This window comes from Equus caballus, chromosome 15 (assembly GCF_041296265.1).
Source record: "Equus caballus isolate H_3958 breed thoroughbred chromosome 15, TB-T2T, whole genome shotgun sequence".
Lineage (NCBI taxonomy): Eukaryota > Metazoa > Chordata > Mammalia > Perissodactyla > Equidae > Equus > Equus caballus.
This window is the reverse complement of record NC_091698.1, coordinates 55,630,379-55,646,871: the sequence shown is the minus strand read 5'-3', so window position 1 is coordinate 55,646,871 and position 16,493 is coordinate 55,630,379. Positions and strand designations below refer to the sequence as shown.

The following is a 16,493-nucleotide window of genomic DNA, read 5'->3' as shown; positions in this document are numbered from 1 at the left end:
ATGGTATATATATACAATGGAATACTACTCAGCCATAAAAAAGGATAAAATCGTCCCATTCATTCACAACAACATGGAAGGACCTTGACAGTATTATGTTAAGTGAAATAAGCCAGATAGATAAAGACAAACTGTGTATGACTACATTCATAGGTGGAAGTTAAACCTATACACAAAGAGAACTGATGCGGGTTAGAAGGGAAAGAGGGGATGTTTCGGGGGAGGGCACAAAGGATGAAGTGGTGCACCTACAACATGACTAACAATAATGTACAAGTGAAATTTCACAAGGTTGTAAACTATCATAATCTTAATAAAAAGTTAAAAAATTTATATAGTAAGTGCAATAGGAATTGAATAAAAGAAATCAAGAAAATTGGCAAAAATAACTACAGTATATTCCTGGCACATGGGAAGCTTAATACTTCATGAGATAATGAGAACTGACAGATAAAATGATACTCTCCAGTATATAACAGACCTGATACATGCAACTTGTTAATAATTCAGAATACAAAAATGGTCAGAAATAAAGACCTGGATTTATTTTTGTTACTGGAGAATGAAGTATTAGTTGACTACAGAACGGAAGTGACTGAATTCTTTAAAATCAAGTAAAACCAAGAATATTTTACTTACTGTGCAATTTCTAAATAAATATATACCTTACATATGTATGTATTTACTACCTAAAAGAATACATTTGCATACCCGTTAGGATGGCTATCATAAGAAAAAAAGCAGACAATGACAAGTGTTGGCAAAGATGTGAAGAAACTGGAATCCTTTTGCAATGCCAGCAGGAATGTAAAATGGGAAACACTGTGGAAAAATGACACAGTGATTCTGCAAAAAACACACAACTACTGCATGATCCAGCAATGCCACTTCTGGGTATATACATAAAAGAAGTGAAGGCAGGAACTTGAATGGATATTTGTACACTCATGTTCACAGCAGCATTATTCACAATAGCCAAAAGGTGTAAGCCAATTCAAGTGTCCACTGACAGATAAATGGAAAAACAAAATGCAGTATACACATAAAATGGAATATTATTCAGCTTAAAAAGGAAAGAAATTCTGATACATGCTACAAACATGGATGAACCTTGAAGACATGCTGAGTGAAATAAGCCAGTCACAAAAGGACTAATATCGTACGATTTCCCTTATCTGAGGTACCCAGAGTAGTCGAATTCAGAGAGACAGGAAGTAGAACAGTGGTTGCAGGGTGTTTGGGGGAAGGGAATATGGGGAGATAAGTATTTAAAGGGTATAGAGCATCAGCAAGGAAGGTGAAAAAATTCTGCAAATTGATGGTGGTGATGGTTGCAACACGAATGTACTTAATATCACAGAACTGTACACTTATAAACGGTTAATATGGTAAATTTTAAGTTGTGTATATTTTACCACAATTAAAATACATGTAACTTTCTTTAATCTTTCTGTGAACATCAGAAAAGGGAATAATAAAAATGATTAATGTTTTCATGTAAATAATCAAGTGCCCATTTGACTAGAGTACTTTCTGAAGTCATGTCAAATTCTATTTTGTAAGAATTTTTTACATAGAGACATATCTAAACTTAGTTTTTAACCAAAAATAGCATTTATGAGACTTACAATTAGCATATCTGATTATTCTTTCTGTTGCCACACACAAATTCCTGACAGTACTAATGGCTAGAAGGTGATGACTAATATGAAGAGAAACTACAAAGTATGGCCAAGCTATCAGACAGAAAATCACTGAAAACATGCTTCTTTGATAATAACTGCTTCTATAATAAAATCATGCAGATGGGGCCACCAAATTTAGTTACAAAAATTTCCATATGCTAAATGAAATCAATTATTCAACTATTTATAATCATAATCAGTCTCAGATGATACACTTAAAAACGTCAATATAACGTTTTTATATTATAAATTATAAATAAATTTATAAAGCCAAAAAACAAACCCACTTGAGTATACTGTAGATTGGAGACCTTGAAGCATAACTTAAACATATTAAGGATTCACTGAAGATAAATAAAGAGAATTGTGATACTTTGTTGGGGGGAAAAAGACAGGACATCAAGATGACATAATGGAGGAAAACAAAAACTCAAGTGCAAGCCTAAAGAAAGTTCCTCAAGAAATGATAAAAGCAGTGCAGAAGGTAAACTAAAAAACAGCCTATGGTAAAAAGGAATGAAAACTAGAAAGAACAAGTTAACAAAAATGATATGAAGCAGACCATATCCAAGCAAACTAGGCCCACAATCAAATTTACTTTAGGATAAATACAAAAGAAACAAGTTCACTTAATTCTGACACTATTTCCCTACTTTGTTTTAGGCTTTGCTTATTTTCTATGTAATTAAAATCTGTGTTTATATTTACTGAAAATGTCATGTTCATTGTATACACTGAGTGTCTATATGCTATAACTGTGCTTTCCTTTGAGAAATAAAGACATTATATCACAATATTAGGAATAAAGTATTGAGATGTAAAAGTAATTAAAATATACATGAGTTATCTAGTCAAATTTTGTCGTTTTTTAATTCATAAATTATCTTCTCAAAATATTTCACTAAATTGAAACAAAGTTAAAAAACTTTGTATTACAGTATTAATTTTTAAAGTGAGGAAATTGTACCTTAGCAGTGAAGACAGCCTGTCTTGCTTCAGGTATCATATAAAGTTGCTGAATAGTAGATGCCAAGTAACAAGTAGCTCCAAGGTTGGTCAGGCCAACAAATCTACACTCAGCACGGACATCCTCATGAGGCCAGTAGTCCCATTTATAAGGTGCATGGGCTGCTGAAAAAAGATGGAGGGAAAGATTCCCCCCAAACAAACCATTAAACAATGCATTTTGCTTTTATTAACAGCCAATACCTCCATTACTACTTATTTAGTTAAAATATATAAAACATTCTACATGATAATTTTTAAAATTAGTAAGAACACCGTAAAACTAATTCACTTCCTAATAATTCAAGACTATCAAAACTTGATCTTACATGACACTAAATTATTTAACCAAAAAACGCCAAAGTATTTCAGATACCTATACAAAGTCCTTCACACCTGTTTTTTTCTAAGAAGAACCAAAAAATTCCAATGTTACTTTTTAACTTCAATAATGTCCTAGCAACAACAGTTTATAATGTTAGTGTGTGAACATGAATTCTCTCTCAATCATGCCCTCCAAAATCTCATTTCTGCATACAAAATTTAAAAATACTAAAGAAAAAGAAGAACGCTTACACTGCATGTGTTGTGCCATAACCCAGTTGTGTATTAGCCTGTAGTTCTCAACAGATCCCTTTACCATCTCTACTAACAAATCATAAGCAGCAGCTCTTGAAGAATGCGATTTACACTTTGGCTGTTGTCTATCTTTCAGACTAGGCAACAAAAACAGGAGATTGAAGATATCTCTTAAAAATTCCTGGAAAAAAGAGGAAGATCAAGTATATTAGCTAAACTTGGCTATTAATTATATTCCAAATATAATGAAGAACTTACACAGAGTAAACTGGATTATATGACCATCTACAATTTACTAAAAGACTGTTTAAAAACTTAAAACAGCATCATACACCATCATCTGAATGTCTTCCCAATGTTCATTTCTCTTAGAGAAAATGGTATTGGTGGGGATCACCTTTATTGTTCCTTCCCTCTTGATAGCTCTTTCTCACAGATTCCCAACTACAATGCTATTATTTTCTACCACATTAAGTGACCAAAATTTTTGGTAAGGACTCATTACTCCCTATTCTTGACTGCCTCTACATTTACTTAAGATTCTCCTTATTTCACTCTAATAATAATAGTAGCAGCAGCAGTAGCAGCAACAAAAGTAGCAACTTACTCATAATGAGCACTCACAAGTGGCAGATACTACTTAAGGCCCCAAAACAAAAAAGGTTAAGATCTTTGCCTAGAGTCAGAGTTGGGATTTAAGACACCAAGCTCTTAACTTCTATACCAGTGAAGTTCAAACTGAGGGGAAAGGTATACTGTAGATGTACTTTTTCTTAAATTTGATCTGCCTGAGAAAGGGTCACCTTTCCCACTTGTTCCTTCTTAATTGGTCCTTTGTCACTTTACCAAAGAAAATTATCTCCCTCACCATCTGAAATACGAGTATGGTACATTGTTCTGGAGCACAAAAACCTCCTGAGGTACTGTGTAGAAAATAGATAATAAGACTGAGATTCTGCTATTAGACTGGAACGTGAGGGTGGCTTCCTAGCTGTCATCTGGAAAGTTGAATGGTAAACAGTTCCCTCCTCTAATATAAAACTTTCCCTAAGTGATAAAAGTGGCTCACTGTGCCTGGTGTGTTTGGATTATGCTGAATATCTGCTTACCATCTGGGAGTCTGGAATTTCTGTAACTGTGGTCAGTTATGCAAGTACTATGTGCCTACCTGACCCACCCCCTGATAAAAACCCTGGACTCCTAGGCTCAAAAGAAATTCCCTGTGTAGACAACACCTCACACATGTTGTCACACTCACTACTGGGGGAATTAAGCACATCCTGTGCAACTACATTGGGAGAGGATTCTTAGAAGTGTGTACTTGGTTTCCACCGGACTTGGTCCTATGCCCTCTTCTTCTTTTACTGATTTCATTTTGTATCATTCTGCTGTAATAAATCTTAGCCATGAGACAACTACATGCCGAGTCCTATGAGTCCTTCTAGGGAATCAGTGAATCTGGCAGTGGTCTTGGGAACCTCTGACACAGGCACCAAATAAGGAATAATTTAAAATATTTCCCCATTGATGACCTCACCTCTTCCATCTCACTATTGTCAAAGAAAGCATAATGCATAATTCCTGACTTAACAAAGGAAAGTAAGTTTGGCTAAGAAATATACAAAGTGAATAAGGGCTCATTTCATATAGTTGACAGACTGATGATAAGATTATATCTTGTCTATCTTAGAATTCAGAGGTAAGACAACCGTCTCATAGACAGAAAGTCACATATTTACTTGAACTGGAAAAATAAAGTCAAACTCACTCAAACAGAAACAGAATTGGCTAATGGGAGTTTAACAATGAACTATTTTTGCCAATCAGTTTGGATGTACAAACTGAATGAGCTAAATATCTGTAGCTCCAAAGTTTTGACAAAATATATTTGAAAGCTGTGGTAAGATAAAAGCATTTTATCAGAAATACTAGGTTGATAAAAGCATATTGAAATGAACACTATCTTTATTTTCCTTACTCTTTTACCAGGAAACCAGGTGTCTCTAAGTGAAAGAGTAACATATATTAACATATTCATCTGATATGTAATGGCAAAGCCATTTTGGTATTTTTCACAGAAAGAAGAACCTCAAACTGCTACCTGAGAGAATATTAAAATCAGTTTTACGATGAGAGACCATAGCGCGATTTTTGACAGGTAATTCAGAAGAAATTCAAACAATCAACATGTTACAACAAAACTCCTGGGCCCAGCCCTGTGGCCGAGTGGTTAAGTTTGCACGCTGCGCTTTGGGGGCCCAGGGTTTCATTGGTTCGGATCCTGGGCGCAGACATGGCACCACTCGTCACGCCATGCTGGGGCAGCGTCCCACACAGCACAACCAGAGGCACTCACAACTAGAATCTACAACTATGTACAGGGGGGGCTTTGAGGAGAAGAATTAAAAAAAAAAGGAAATTGGCAACAGTTGTTAGCTCAGGAGTCAATCTTTAAACAAACAAACAAAACCCACAATACTCCTTCCATTCCCATTGTAAACCTTATGTGAACACAGTTTACATTTCCATTATGTAAACAAGATTTCTCAGAGTTTACATCTAAAAAAATATAAAGTAGGAAGAGAATGAACATGTGATCATTCTAGCTTAATATCCATCTACAACTATATAAATTAATTTAAAAAACCCCACCCTTGTGAATGCATATATTTTCAATAAAATGTCATTTTTAATGTCTCATACTTATTTGGAAAAATTTAAAGTATACTTATGTTGCTTTGATTGCCCATGTCCAGTAAATGTAATATAATGATAAATACAGAAGAAATTTAAGACAATACTGTGAGGTCACAGGAAAAAAAATATTTTTATCAATTTCAACAATTCCATAAAAATTATATCCTTTAAAAACATTTAAATTTGAAAACCCTAGACATTTTTTAAAATTAAGAAATCTGGGGACTGGACCAGTGGCATGGTAGTTAAGTTCACGCACTCTGCTTGGGTAGCCTCAGGTTTGCAGGTTCGGATCCTGGCCACAGACCTAGCATCAGATGTCAAGCCATGCTGTGGCAGCATCCCACATAAAACAGAGGAAGACTGGCATAGATGTTAGCACAGCAACCATCTTCCTCAGGCAAAAGGAGGAAGATTGGCAACAGATGTTAGTTCAGGGCCAATCCTCCTCACCAAAAAAAACCCCAAAAATTCTGTAAGAGGACACTTAGTTTTTTCAAGATTCTTTAAAGACTACGTGAACAAAGAAAGTTCGAAGACCACTGAACTGTGCTGGCTCTCAATCTTGTTACCAGATTTATTTTGCCAAAAAGCATGTTCCTGGTGTTATTTGACTGATCAAAAACTTCAAAGGCCCCTTTTTTAAATTACAAAAGTAATGCTTTTGCTTTCTTGTACATATAAAAATAATTTCCTGTGACTACAACAGATGACCACCTAGTTTCCCAAAGTTACCTCCTACACTTCCTCAAACTCAAGCCAAACTGAACTAACCACTCAATTTCCTGCATATACCCAGGTTTCCTACGACTTACTTTTTCTCATCTTCTTTTCCATGACTTAAATGTTTCCTTTATATTTCTACTTAAGAAAACTTTATCCTGTATTACAAAAGCTCTATCTTCTTCAAAGCCTTTCCTAATCTGATCGTCCATATCCCTGATAGAATTCCCTTTAATAGCTATTATTTTTACCATGATTTACAAATATCATCAGCAGCCATTATTTGTGAGGGTACACACAAATTTTGCATAAGGCAGGTTTCTCAATCTGCTGAACAAATGAACCATTAGATTGTCAGTTCTTAAGAGTCTGGACTGAGTCTTCTTAATCATCCATTTGCTTAACATATATTTGCTAGATACTATACAAGGTAGGGGAGAGAAGAATGAGATTTATATTTTTAAAGGGGAATTATAAGAAGAGAGCAAGGAGAAGAAGGGAGGACGAGGAAGGGGAGAAGAGGAAGAGAAGAAAGAGAAGCAGTAGCAGTGGTGGTGGTGGTGACAGAGACCATACAAGGCCTGCAAAGCCTAAAATACTGACTATAAAGCTCTTTACAGAAACCAGGAGTTTACTGACTCCTGAACTAAACGTAAACTCTAGGTGAAAATTTTAAATAATAAAGTAAAATCACTGAACTAGAAAAGGCATTTTAACTATCTTGGAGATAAGAAAGACTTCTTAATATTACACCACAACGAAATGCCTTAAACACCTCCAGTGGATATCTAATTGACATTTCATATTTAACATGTCCAAAACAGAACTCCTGATTTTGACACCCTCACCCTTCTCCAACCTCATCTATCCTGAATTTTTCCTTGGTAAATGGCAATATCATTCACTTAAGTTTCTCAGGCTTAAAAATTGAAGAGTTGTCCTTAATTTCTCTCTCTCCTACCTCACAATCTTACCCAAATTTAAGTCTTTTGAGCTCTATCTTCAATAAACATTCCAAATCCAACCATTTTTCATCATCACCCTTCTCTAGAATGACTGCAAAACTTCCTAACTGGACCCCAGATCTACACTCTTGCCCTCCTAGTTCTTTACATAGAGTCTGGATCTCCACCTAGAGCATGAGTCAAGCTTTTAAAATGTTAATTCAGACCACTTATCTCTACTGTACAAAAGCTAAAGGTTTCCCACCTCAGCAAAAACCAGTGGGAAACTATAATTTTGACTACATAAACATTAAAACCTTCTCAGTAAACAACTGTTAATAAACAACAAAAACAATTGTTATTTAACATTGTTCTGGAGGTTCTAGACAAAATTAGACAAGTGAAAGAACAAAGACAGGCAAGGCTTAAAAATCAAGAAGTAAAATAATTACTTGCAGATGATAAACTAAAACAAATGGAAAATCAGACAATACTGAAGAGAAAAGCAAAGATACTTGAAAAAATCTACAAACAATAAGTGGCTATAAGATGGTCTGCAGCAAATTCATACACAAAAATTCTTACTATATATAAACAACTAGTTAGAAAACATAATTGAAGATTCCATTTACGATACCTTCAAAGATAAAATTCCTAGGAATAACCTTATTAAGAAATGCTTAAAATTCAAATTTTAAATGAAAACATTAATGAAGAACACAAAAAGACTAGTCTTATAAATAAGAAAATAAATCCTGTTCTTGCAGAGGCAAATTCAATATAATGTCACTTTTTCTACAAGAATCCATAAAACTTAACACAACTCCAATAAAAAAAAGTAACAGAATTTTAATTTTTGAAAGACTGAAACAAACTGATTCTAAAGTTCATGTGGAAAAAAAAACAGCCAGGAAAATTCTGAAAAGGAGTAATAATGAAGATGGAACATCTCTACTAGATATTAACACCTGTAAATCTACATAATTAGGGTATGATACTGGTGAATGAACAGATTAGGAGAGTGGAACGGAAAGTCCAGAAATAAATCTAAGTACACATGGCAATTTAGAATATGATAAAGGAGTTATTTCTAATCAGTGCGTAAAAAATAAGCTAGCCAGTTATTAGGACAACTTGGGTAACTATCCGAAAAAGAAAGATATCTCCCCATTTCATTCTTTTCACCTCAGTAAGTTCCTTACAGAAGAAACTTAAATGTAAGAAATAAAATTATGAAAGTACGAAAAAACAATATGAGTTTTTAAAGTGTAACAGAAAAGCCAGAAGCTATAAAGGATTAGTAAATCTGATTACATGAAAATAAAAACTTCTGCTTAGAAAAAAAGCACAAAGTCAAGAGACAAACAGACAAAAAGTACTTGCAAGTCACATTACAAAGGGATAATTTCCTTTACATAAAAAATTCTACCAATGAGTAAGAAAAGAACCAATTACATACATAATAGGACAATGAGGAAAGGATTTGAGCAAGTCAGAGAAAAGAGAACAAATAAATGGCTTGTTTCAAACACATGTAAAGAAGCTCAACCTTAGCCATAATTACAAAAAATAAAACTAAGAGAATCTTTTCCACCTACCAGACTGGCAGAAATTAAGTATTTGATAATACACTGGGTTGGTAGGAAAGTGGGGAAATAGACACCCGCTCACATACATTCTAAGTGGGACCATAAAGAGACTCAGCCTCCATAGAGGGCAATGTGGTTATGTTGACCAAAATCATAAAAGTACATACCCCATCAACCAGCAATTCTACTTCTAGAATTTTTTCCTACAGATTTCCTAAATGATGGATGTATAAACATCTTCACTGCAACATCACTTGTAACAGTATAAGACAATGTTCATCACTAGGAAGCTAGTTAGATATTACATATATCTAGAAAAAGAATATTACACAGTTGTTAAAACAAATGAATTAAACTCTGTATATAGTGATATGGAGAATCTCTAAGAAGGTGAAAAAAGCAAACTACAGAACGGTGTGTTTAAGGTTTTAACATCTGTATACAGTATTGTTTAGTGGTTAAGAATTTAGCCAAGTGAAGAATCTGAGTGACCTCAGTGAGGCCAATTGCTTTACCTGTCTATGCCTTAGTTTCATCACCTGTCAAAATGGGGTTTAATAACAGCTACCCTATAAGGGTTCAAAAACTTTGCCTAAGATAATTATTTGTAAAAAATCAGTAAACAAAAGAGAGGGGGAAAAAAACAGTGGTCTTAAAAAATATGAATAATCAAGAGAAATAATACTTCCGGAAATATTTCCTGCACTTATGACAGAGAAAGAGTTGATATTTTCAAAATACAAAACTTTACAAATAAATAGAAGAAAAATGACAGAAGAATGCACACAGATCATGAACAGAAAAATCACAAGTTAATGCAAATGGGCAATACATAAATGAAAAGACACTCATATTCAACAATAACTGAAGAAATAAAACTAAAACAATAGTGAGATTGGCAAAGATTTAAGAGTCATGTAAGGAACGTGGATGTCTGAGAAACTGGCATTCTCACCTAGTGCGGTTGGAAGTATAAACTTACATTACCTTTTGTAAACTGATGTATTCTGACTAAAATGAATCAAATTTACTTTTGTTTTTTTTTTTGGAGGAAGATTAGCCCTCAGCTAACTACTGCCAGTCCTCCTCTTTTTGCTGAGGAAGCCTGGCTCTGAGCTAACATCCGTGCCCATCTTCCTCTAGTTTATACGTGGGACGCCTACCACAGCATGGCTGCCAAGCAGTGCCATGTCCGCACCCGGGATCCGAACCAGCGAACCCCGGGCCGCCGAGAAGCGGAACGTGCGAACTTAACCGCTGCGCCACCGGGCCGGCCCCAAATCAAATTTACTTTTAATAATTTATATGAATATATAATGGGACAGGTGTGCAAAGATGTTCCTCACATAGTCTTTTTTAACTAGTGACAACACAAATGTCAATAAAGATTAAATTATTTCCTTATTTATGTGTTCGAGTTTTTAAATGTATTTTCTCTTTCTTTAACGTATTTTTTCAAATGAAGAAAGCATATCACAGAATGGTATTTACATAATAGAAATTATACATTTGTGTATTTAATATATGCACAGAAAGTCCTGGAAGGCCATCACCAAAGTATCATGGGAAACCAAATCAAACTATATGGGAATCTTCTCTTTGCACTAAAAATTTCTTTCTTTCTTTACAATGATACGTTATAAGAAAAGTAAATTAATATATTTATATTTTGGAATGAAAATTATAGAGTTGGCCCTCCATATCTATGGGTTCTGCATTCATGGATTCAACCAACCACACATCAAAAGGCTTACGATGGGTGCATCTGTACTGAACGTGTAAACTTTTTTCTTTGTCATTAATTCTTTGAACAATATAGTGTAACAACTATTTACAGAGCATTTACATTGCATTAGGTATAACAGATAATCTAGAAATGATTTAAAGTATATGGGAGGATGTGTCTAGGTTATATTTACACTATACCGTTTTATGTAAGGGACTTAAGTATCTACAGATTGGTCCTGGAACCAATCCCCTGAGGATATCGAGGGATAACTGTATATTGGTTTATATATAACATAAAATTTCAACCAGCAAGACTATAAATCAATCAAATTATTCCCAGTGAGTGTAATGGAAAAATTTAAAAAGCACCTAGAAGAAATAGCACAAGAAGTGGCCTCACAGAATACAGGAAATAGCACAAATTTAAGATAGATTAAGACTGTCACCTTAAGTTTATCTCAAGAATCCCTTAGTCTATGCTCATGGAAACAATCTTCCATCCTTTTGGTTATTCCTGTGTTTCCTAACAAAATCAGTAACCTCAAGAAAACAATGCTCCAAACCAGAAATAACTCTCAATGCAGGCAATGACAAAATAGGCAAGGACAAAACTGCCAATGACAAGGCGATTAACTTAATGTAAAGAGTAATCAGACATTCACTGGTCTAGAGTCATTAGGTGTATCCAACATTCAATAACAGATTTTATGTCAAAGGGGTCTTTAAAATATGAAACCAGTAAGATAGGTACTCTATAATGACTACTTACTAATTCCATTGTTATAAATTCAGATAATTCAAAATGTTCAACCCTAGGGGCTGGCCCCGTGGCATGGTAGTTAAGTTCAGTAGGCTCTGCTTTGGCGGCCCAGGTTCAGTTCCCAGGCATGGACCTATACCACTCATTGGTGGCCACGCTGTGGTGGCAACCCATGAACAAAACAGAGGAAGACTGATGTTAGCTCAGGGCAAATCTTTCTCAAGCAAAAGAAAAAAAGGAAGACTGGGGATGGATGTAGCTCAGGATGAATCTTCCTCAGCAAAAAAACAAAAACAATCCTACTGTTTCAATCAAACTGTACCATTAGAAGTTGCCTTTCTATATACAGTCATAGGAATTGTTTCTGCATTCTAAAAACAAGCCTAAGATTCATATTTTAAGGGTTCATTTTATTCAAAGTTCAGTTTTCCTGACAGCAATAAACTTCTACCAGACTTTACGCTTCCACATGTTTAAGGAAATTTAACATATGCAACAACAACAACAAAAGTTTCAATCATATTCTATATAGACATTTGGATGTCTTAATACCTACCTGCCCTTCCCTTGAAAATTTAAAGGGTGGTTTGTGTTTGATAACACTAGTTGCGAGCCTTAGGAGTCCCGTAAGCCCATCATCTTCTATATTACCATCTTGATGATCAAGGATCTCTCTGCTACAAAAAAGAATGCAAGCAAGACAAGATAGTTCACATAATTACGTTGTTTTATCTTTCCTCAGCAATATAACTGTGAATTTCATATCAACCGTTACCTTCGAATACAGTCAGCCAAATGTCGTGCCAAAGCATCTAAGTCGAGGAGTGTTGTCTTAATACAAAGAGAAAATACAAATTAGAAGTATAAATTTTTAGTAGTTCCGAGATTATTTAAAAAAATCCTTTCCCTATAAGTGACAAGAATTTGGTTCTCGAAAATTCATTAATGTAACAATTAAATTATAAACAACAAAGCTGGGGACATCACCAAGATGGCAGACTGAGTAGTCTTCTTTGTCTCTTCCCCTTCGAATCTACACTAATTGGACATTCATCGGTTAACAAAGGATATCCATATAGCATCTCAGGATGCCTGAGAGACCTGTGCTGCTATACATCGGAAGGTGGACGGACTTCCCCCCAGGAGGAGGAGGAGATAGGTGGAATCATAAATAACAAAGCTATTCTTTAATTATACATGACGTCAATTAATAAAATCATAAAATCATAGTTGTAAACACATCATTGATAGTCCTTCAAAAAAAAAATCAATGGAATATTGGTAATAAATATGATAGTCACAGTAATATATGAAGAAGACACTCGGTTTGTTGTTTTATTTATTCTGTAACAATTTTACTGAGATGTAACTCACATAGCATACAATTCACCTGCTAAGGTTTATTTTTAACACCACTTTTAAACCAGGCTTTAATAATAAATGTACAGTTAATTTCAGAAGGCTTTACTTCTCATTATAACTGAACAACAAAATTAAAACAGATTTTTTGGGGCTGGCCCCGTGGCCGAGTGGTTAAGCTCACGCGCTCGGCTGCAGGTGGCCCAGTATTTCGTTGGTTCGAATCCTGGGCGCGGACATGACACTGCTCATCAAACCACGCTGAGGCAGCGTCCCACATGCCACAACTAGAAGGACCCACAACAAAGAATATACAACTATGTACCGGCTTTGGGGAGAAAAAGGAAAAAAATAAAATCTTTAAAAAAAAAATTAAAACAGATTTTCATAAAGGAAAATTACTTTGGCAAGCAAGATATATTAGATTCCTACTTTAAATGGGCCACCCCAGGTTTAAAAAAAAAAAAAAAAAGAAAGTCAATGTTTATCTGGCATCAATATTTTATGAATAATCATCAAGTAAACTAAAACATGTTCAATATTAATTTTTATAATTATTTATCAAATGAATAGTAAAATACTTTATGAATTAAGATGTAAACTATTTCTTAAAAGTAGAAAGTTCAAATACTACTGAATTTTTAAAATGCAAAGTATATATACTGCACTTTGAAATACGTGAAAGAAAACTGAGAGAAAATGCTTCCTAAATATTTAAATGTATCTTCTTAAAGTGTCTCTCATTTTTTTCTGAGATTACTTAAATTCACTTTAGCTTACTAAATTTATAAAGGAGAAAAAAGACGAAATTTTTTATATGGCAACTTTGTCTTTAAAGTCAACTTGTTTTAAAAATTTCTTTGTTTGGATGAAAATATCATCTTAGTTTTGTATAAAAAAATTAGTAGATCAGCAAACTGACAGTGTTTCTTTAGCTTAAAATAACTTCTCTTTTAATTGCAATTTTATTGTACATATTCAGAACTCCAAATCCACATGCTATTATAGAAAGCCATATATTTAAACCTGAAGTCTACATTTAACATTCCAAAAAGATTTTATATCCACAAATCTTACTCAGAAGAGAAAGGAAACTACTTATAGGTAGCAGATGAAGACATTTCAACTAAGGTCAAAGTAAAAAGAAGAATTAGCGTAGAACAGAAAGGTACAAATACAGTAGAAAAATTATGACATTTTCAGCTCATTACAGATTGATAAAAATGCCCTTGATAATAAGGACCTATAAAGTCATGATCACACACATGCTAAATTCATCAGTATCAACAAGTTAATGTATAATTTCCTGAACATACCTGACTAGCATCCTTTATATGTATGTTGTCAACTAATTTGCACAACAACCAAAAATACTCTTTACATCCAGGTTTTAACATTGGTTCTTCTTCATAATCATCAATCTATTAAAAAAAATTTTAAACTTTGTGAAAACATTTTAAAAAGGGAAATAACTTAAAATTACAATACATTTAAGAACCTAAAGACTTTAAGAAAAAATTAAATCCCTATACAAACTAAACAGTATTCAAAATTTAACAAAAGATGGAGATAACACTACCGGTTTCTGTAAAATTAGAGTAACTAGTACATAAGTGAATAATACGAGAATTCCCAGGAAAACATTACTCTCAAATTACTTATAACCTACTTGGAAAAGATATGAATCACATACAATGCTAAATAATGTGATACAAACTAAGAATTCAATGAACGTGTGTAAACAAAAGAAACCTATAGAATATGGGTATATATAAATCTGCCCACATGCAATGGTCTGTTATAGTTTTGAAATCTGAAAAATAAAGAACACATATTTCTTACAAAGTCGATGATAGGTAAATATGGAGAAGGAAAACGTAAATCTTACAATACGTCATATTTCTGGGGTTAGTAAAATTTACTTAATGGCTCTGGATTTATTATGTGGTAAAAGGGTTTTTACAAGGCTAATACATACACTGGAGCAAGGAAGGGAACTAAAAATTCAGAATACAGTAGTCCCCCTTCTCTATGACTCAACTTTCTGCAGTCAACCATGGTTGGAATTATAAAATGGAAAATTCCAGAAATACACAATTCATAAGTCTTAAACTGCGTGCCATTCTGCATGATAAAATCTCGTGCCGACATCCTCCATGCCCACCCAGGATACAAGTCATCCCTTTTAGTATATTCATGCTGTGTACACTACCCAGCCATTAGTTACTTAGTAGCCTTCTCAGTTATCAGTATATCATTATGGTATATTGTCATAACTGTTCTATTTTATTATTAGATATTATTGTTAGTCTGTTACTCTGCCTAATTTATAAATTAAACTTTATCATAGGTATGTACGTATAGGAAAAAACACAGAAATATATAGGGTTTGGATTCAGGCATCCACTGGGGGTCTTGGAATGCATCCTCTGCAGATAAAGGGGGGGACTATAGTATCATAAGGATAAAGCAAAGAACAAACAAAAAAACAACTGTGTGACTGAATGAGAAGAAAGCTACATTTAGGATGTTTCTATCATTCAACTTATTAATATAAGGCCCAGAATCTAGTAAGAACAGATGTTATTTCCACAACAGAATACCCAGGAGAGATCCCACATAGCTGAAATCAAAGTACAGAGATTCCATTCCTAGGTGTAATGTGGACACAACATGTCACAATGCTGTCACTTTAAGAACTATATAACTACTATCCTCTTGGTAAATACTACATACAGTAAACAAGTACTCAAAATTACCATGAGGGTATAATACAATGATAAACTTGGGGCAAAGGAAATTGCAGAAACAGAAACCACTCTTGAACATAGTAAAACCTTACCCTGATAGGTTTGAGTGCTTGAGCATCAGGAAGAAATTTCAACAATGTTGAGGCAGCCAATAGCAGAAAAGAGCGATTGATTGAGTCTCCTCCATCCAGCCCTGACAGAGATAACTTATAAAGACCATTGCAAGACTCATGACGGACTGCAGTCTAAATGAAAAAGCAAGTTCCAAAGATAGTCTGAGTAAGTACTAAAAAGTTAATCTTAAGTTAATACGTTGGCAGAAATAACATGTTAGGTGGTTCCTTTAGTAACATATTTTAAAATGCAATGTTCTGATCACACCATCATACATGTAAATAATATGATCAAATAAACTACCCCAAAGTATAAAGTAACATGTAAAAACGTATTTTAGAAATTCCCAAATACATCCATAAAAACAAACCAAATAAACACGATGAAAACAGACAAATACAAAAGGGATTGAGGAGAGGGTATTCAAAATAATTTATTTACACAATTAAGTAACAGGATAAAATATTCTCAGAACTAGAAGCAACTTAGAAAGTACTTAAACTAGAACATTTTACAGATTCTAAGGGACTTGCCCAAATGTCACAGTGGTTACCTGGGAC

The 16,493-nt window shown here is 34.1% G+C and overlaps 1 protein-coding gene across 8 annotated transcripts in view; it reads right to left on the bottom strand.

The window, feature by feature from the left end:
• Positions 1–16,493, bottom strand: part of USP34 (ubiquitin specific peptidase 34) — a 253,143-nt gene that overhangs the window by 65,514 nt on the left and 171,136 nt on the right. For all 8 annotated transcript variants that reach the window (XM_023619043.2, XM_023619045.2, XM_023619046.2 and 5 more), the window contains 6 exons: positions 15,912–16,064; positions 14,386–14,490; positions 12,486–12,541; positions 12,267–12,387; positions 3,267–3,450; positions 2,653–2,813 (listed from right to left, as the gene is read on the bottom strand). In XM_023619043.2, coding sequence (XP_023474811.1) covers positions 2,653–2,813; positions 3,267–3,450; positions 12,267–12,387; positions 12,486–12,541; positions 14,386–14,490; positions 15,912–16,064 — 780 coding nt within the window. The remainder of the gene's footprint in view (positions 1–2,652; positions 2,814–3,266; positions 3,451–12,266; positions 12,388–12,485; positions 12,542–14,385; positions 14,491–15,911; positions 16,065–16,493) is intronic.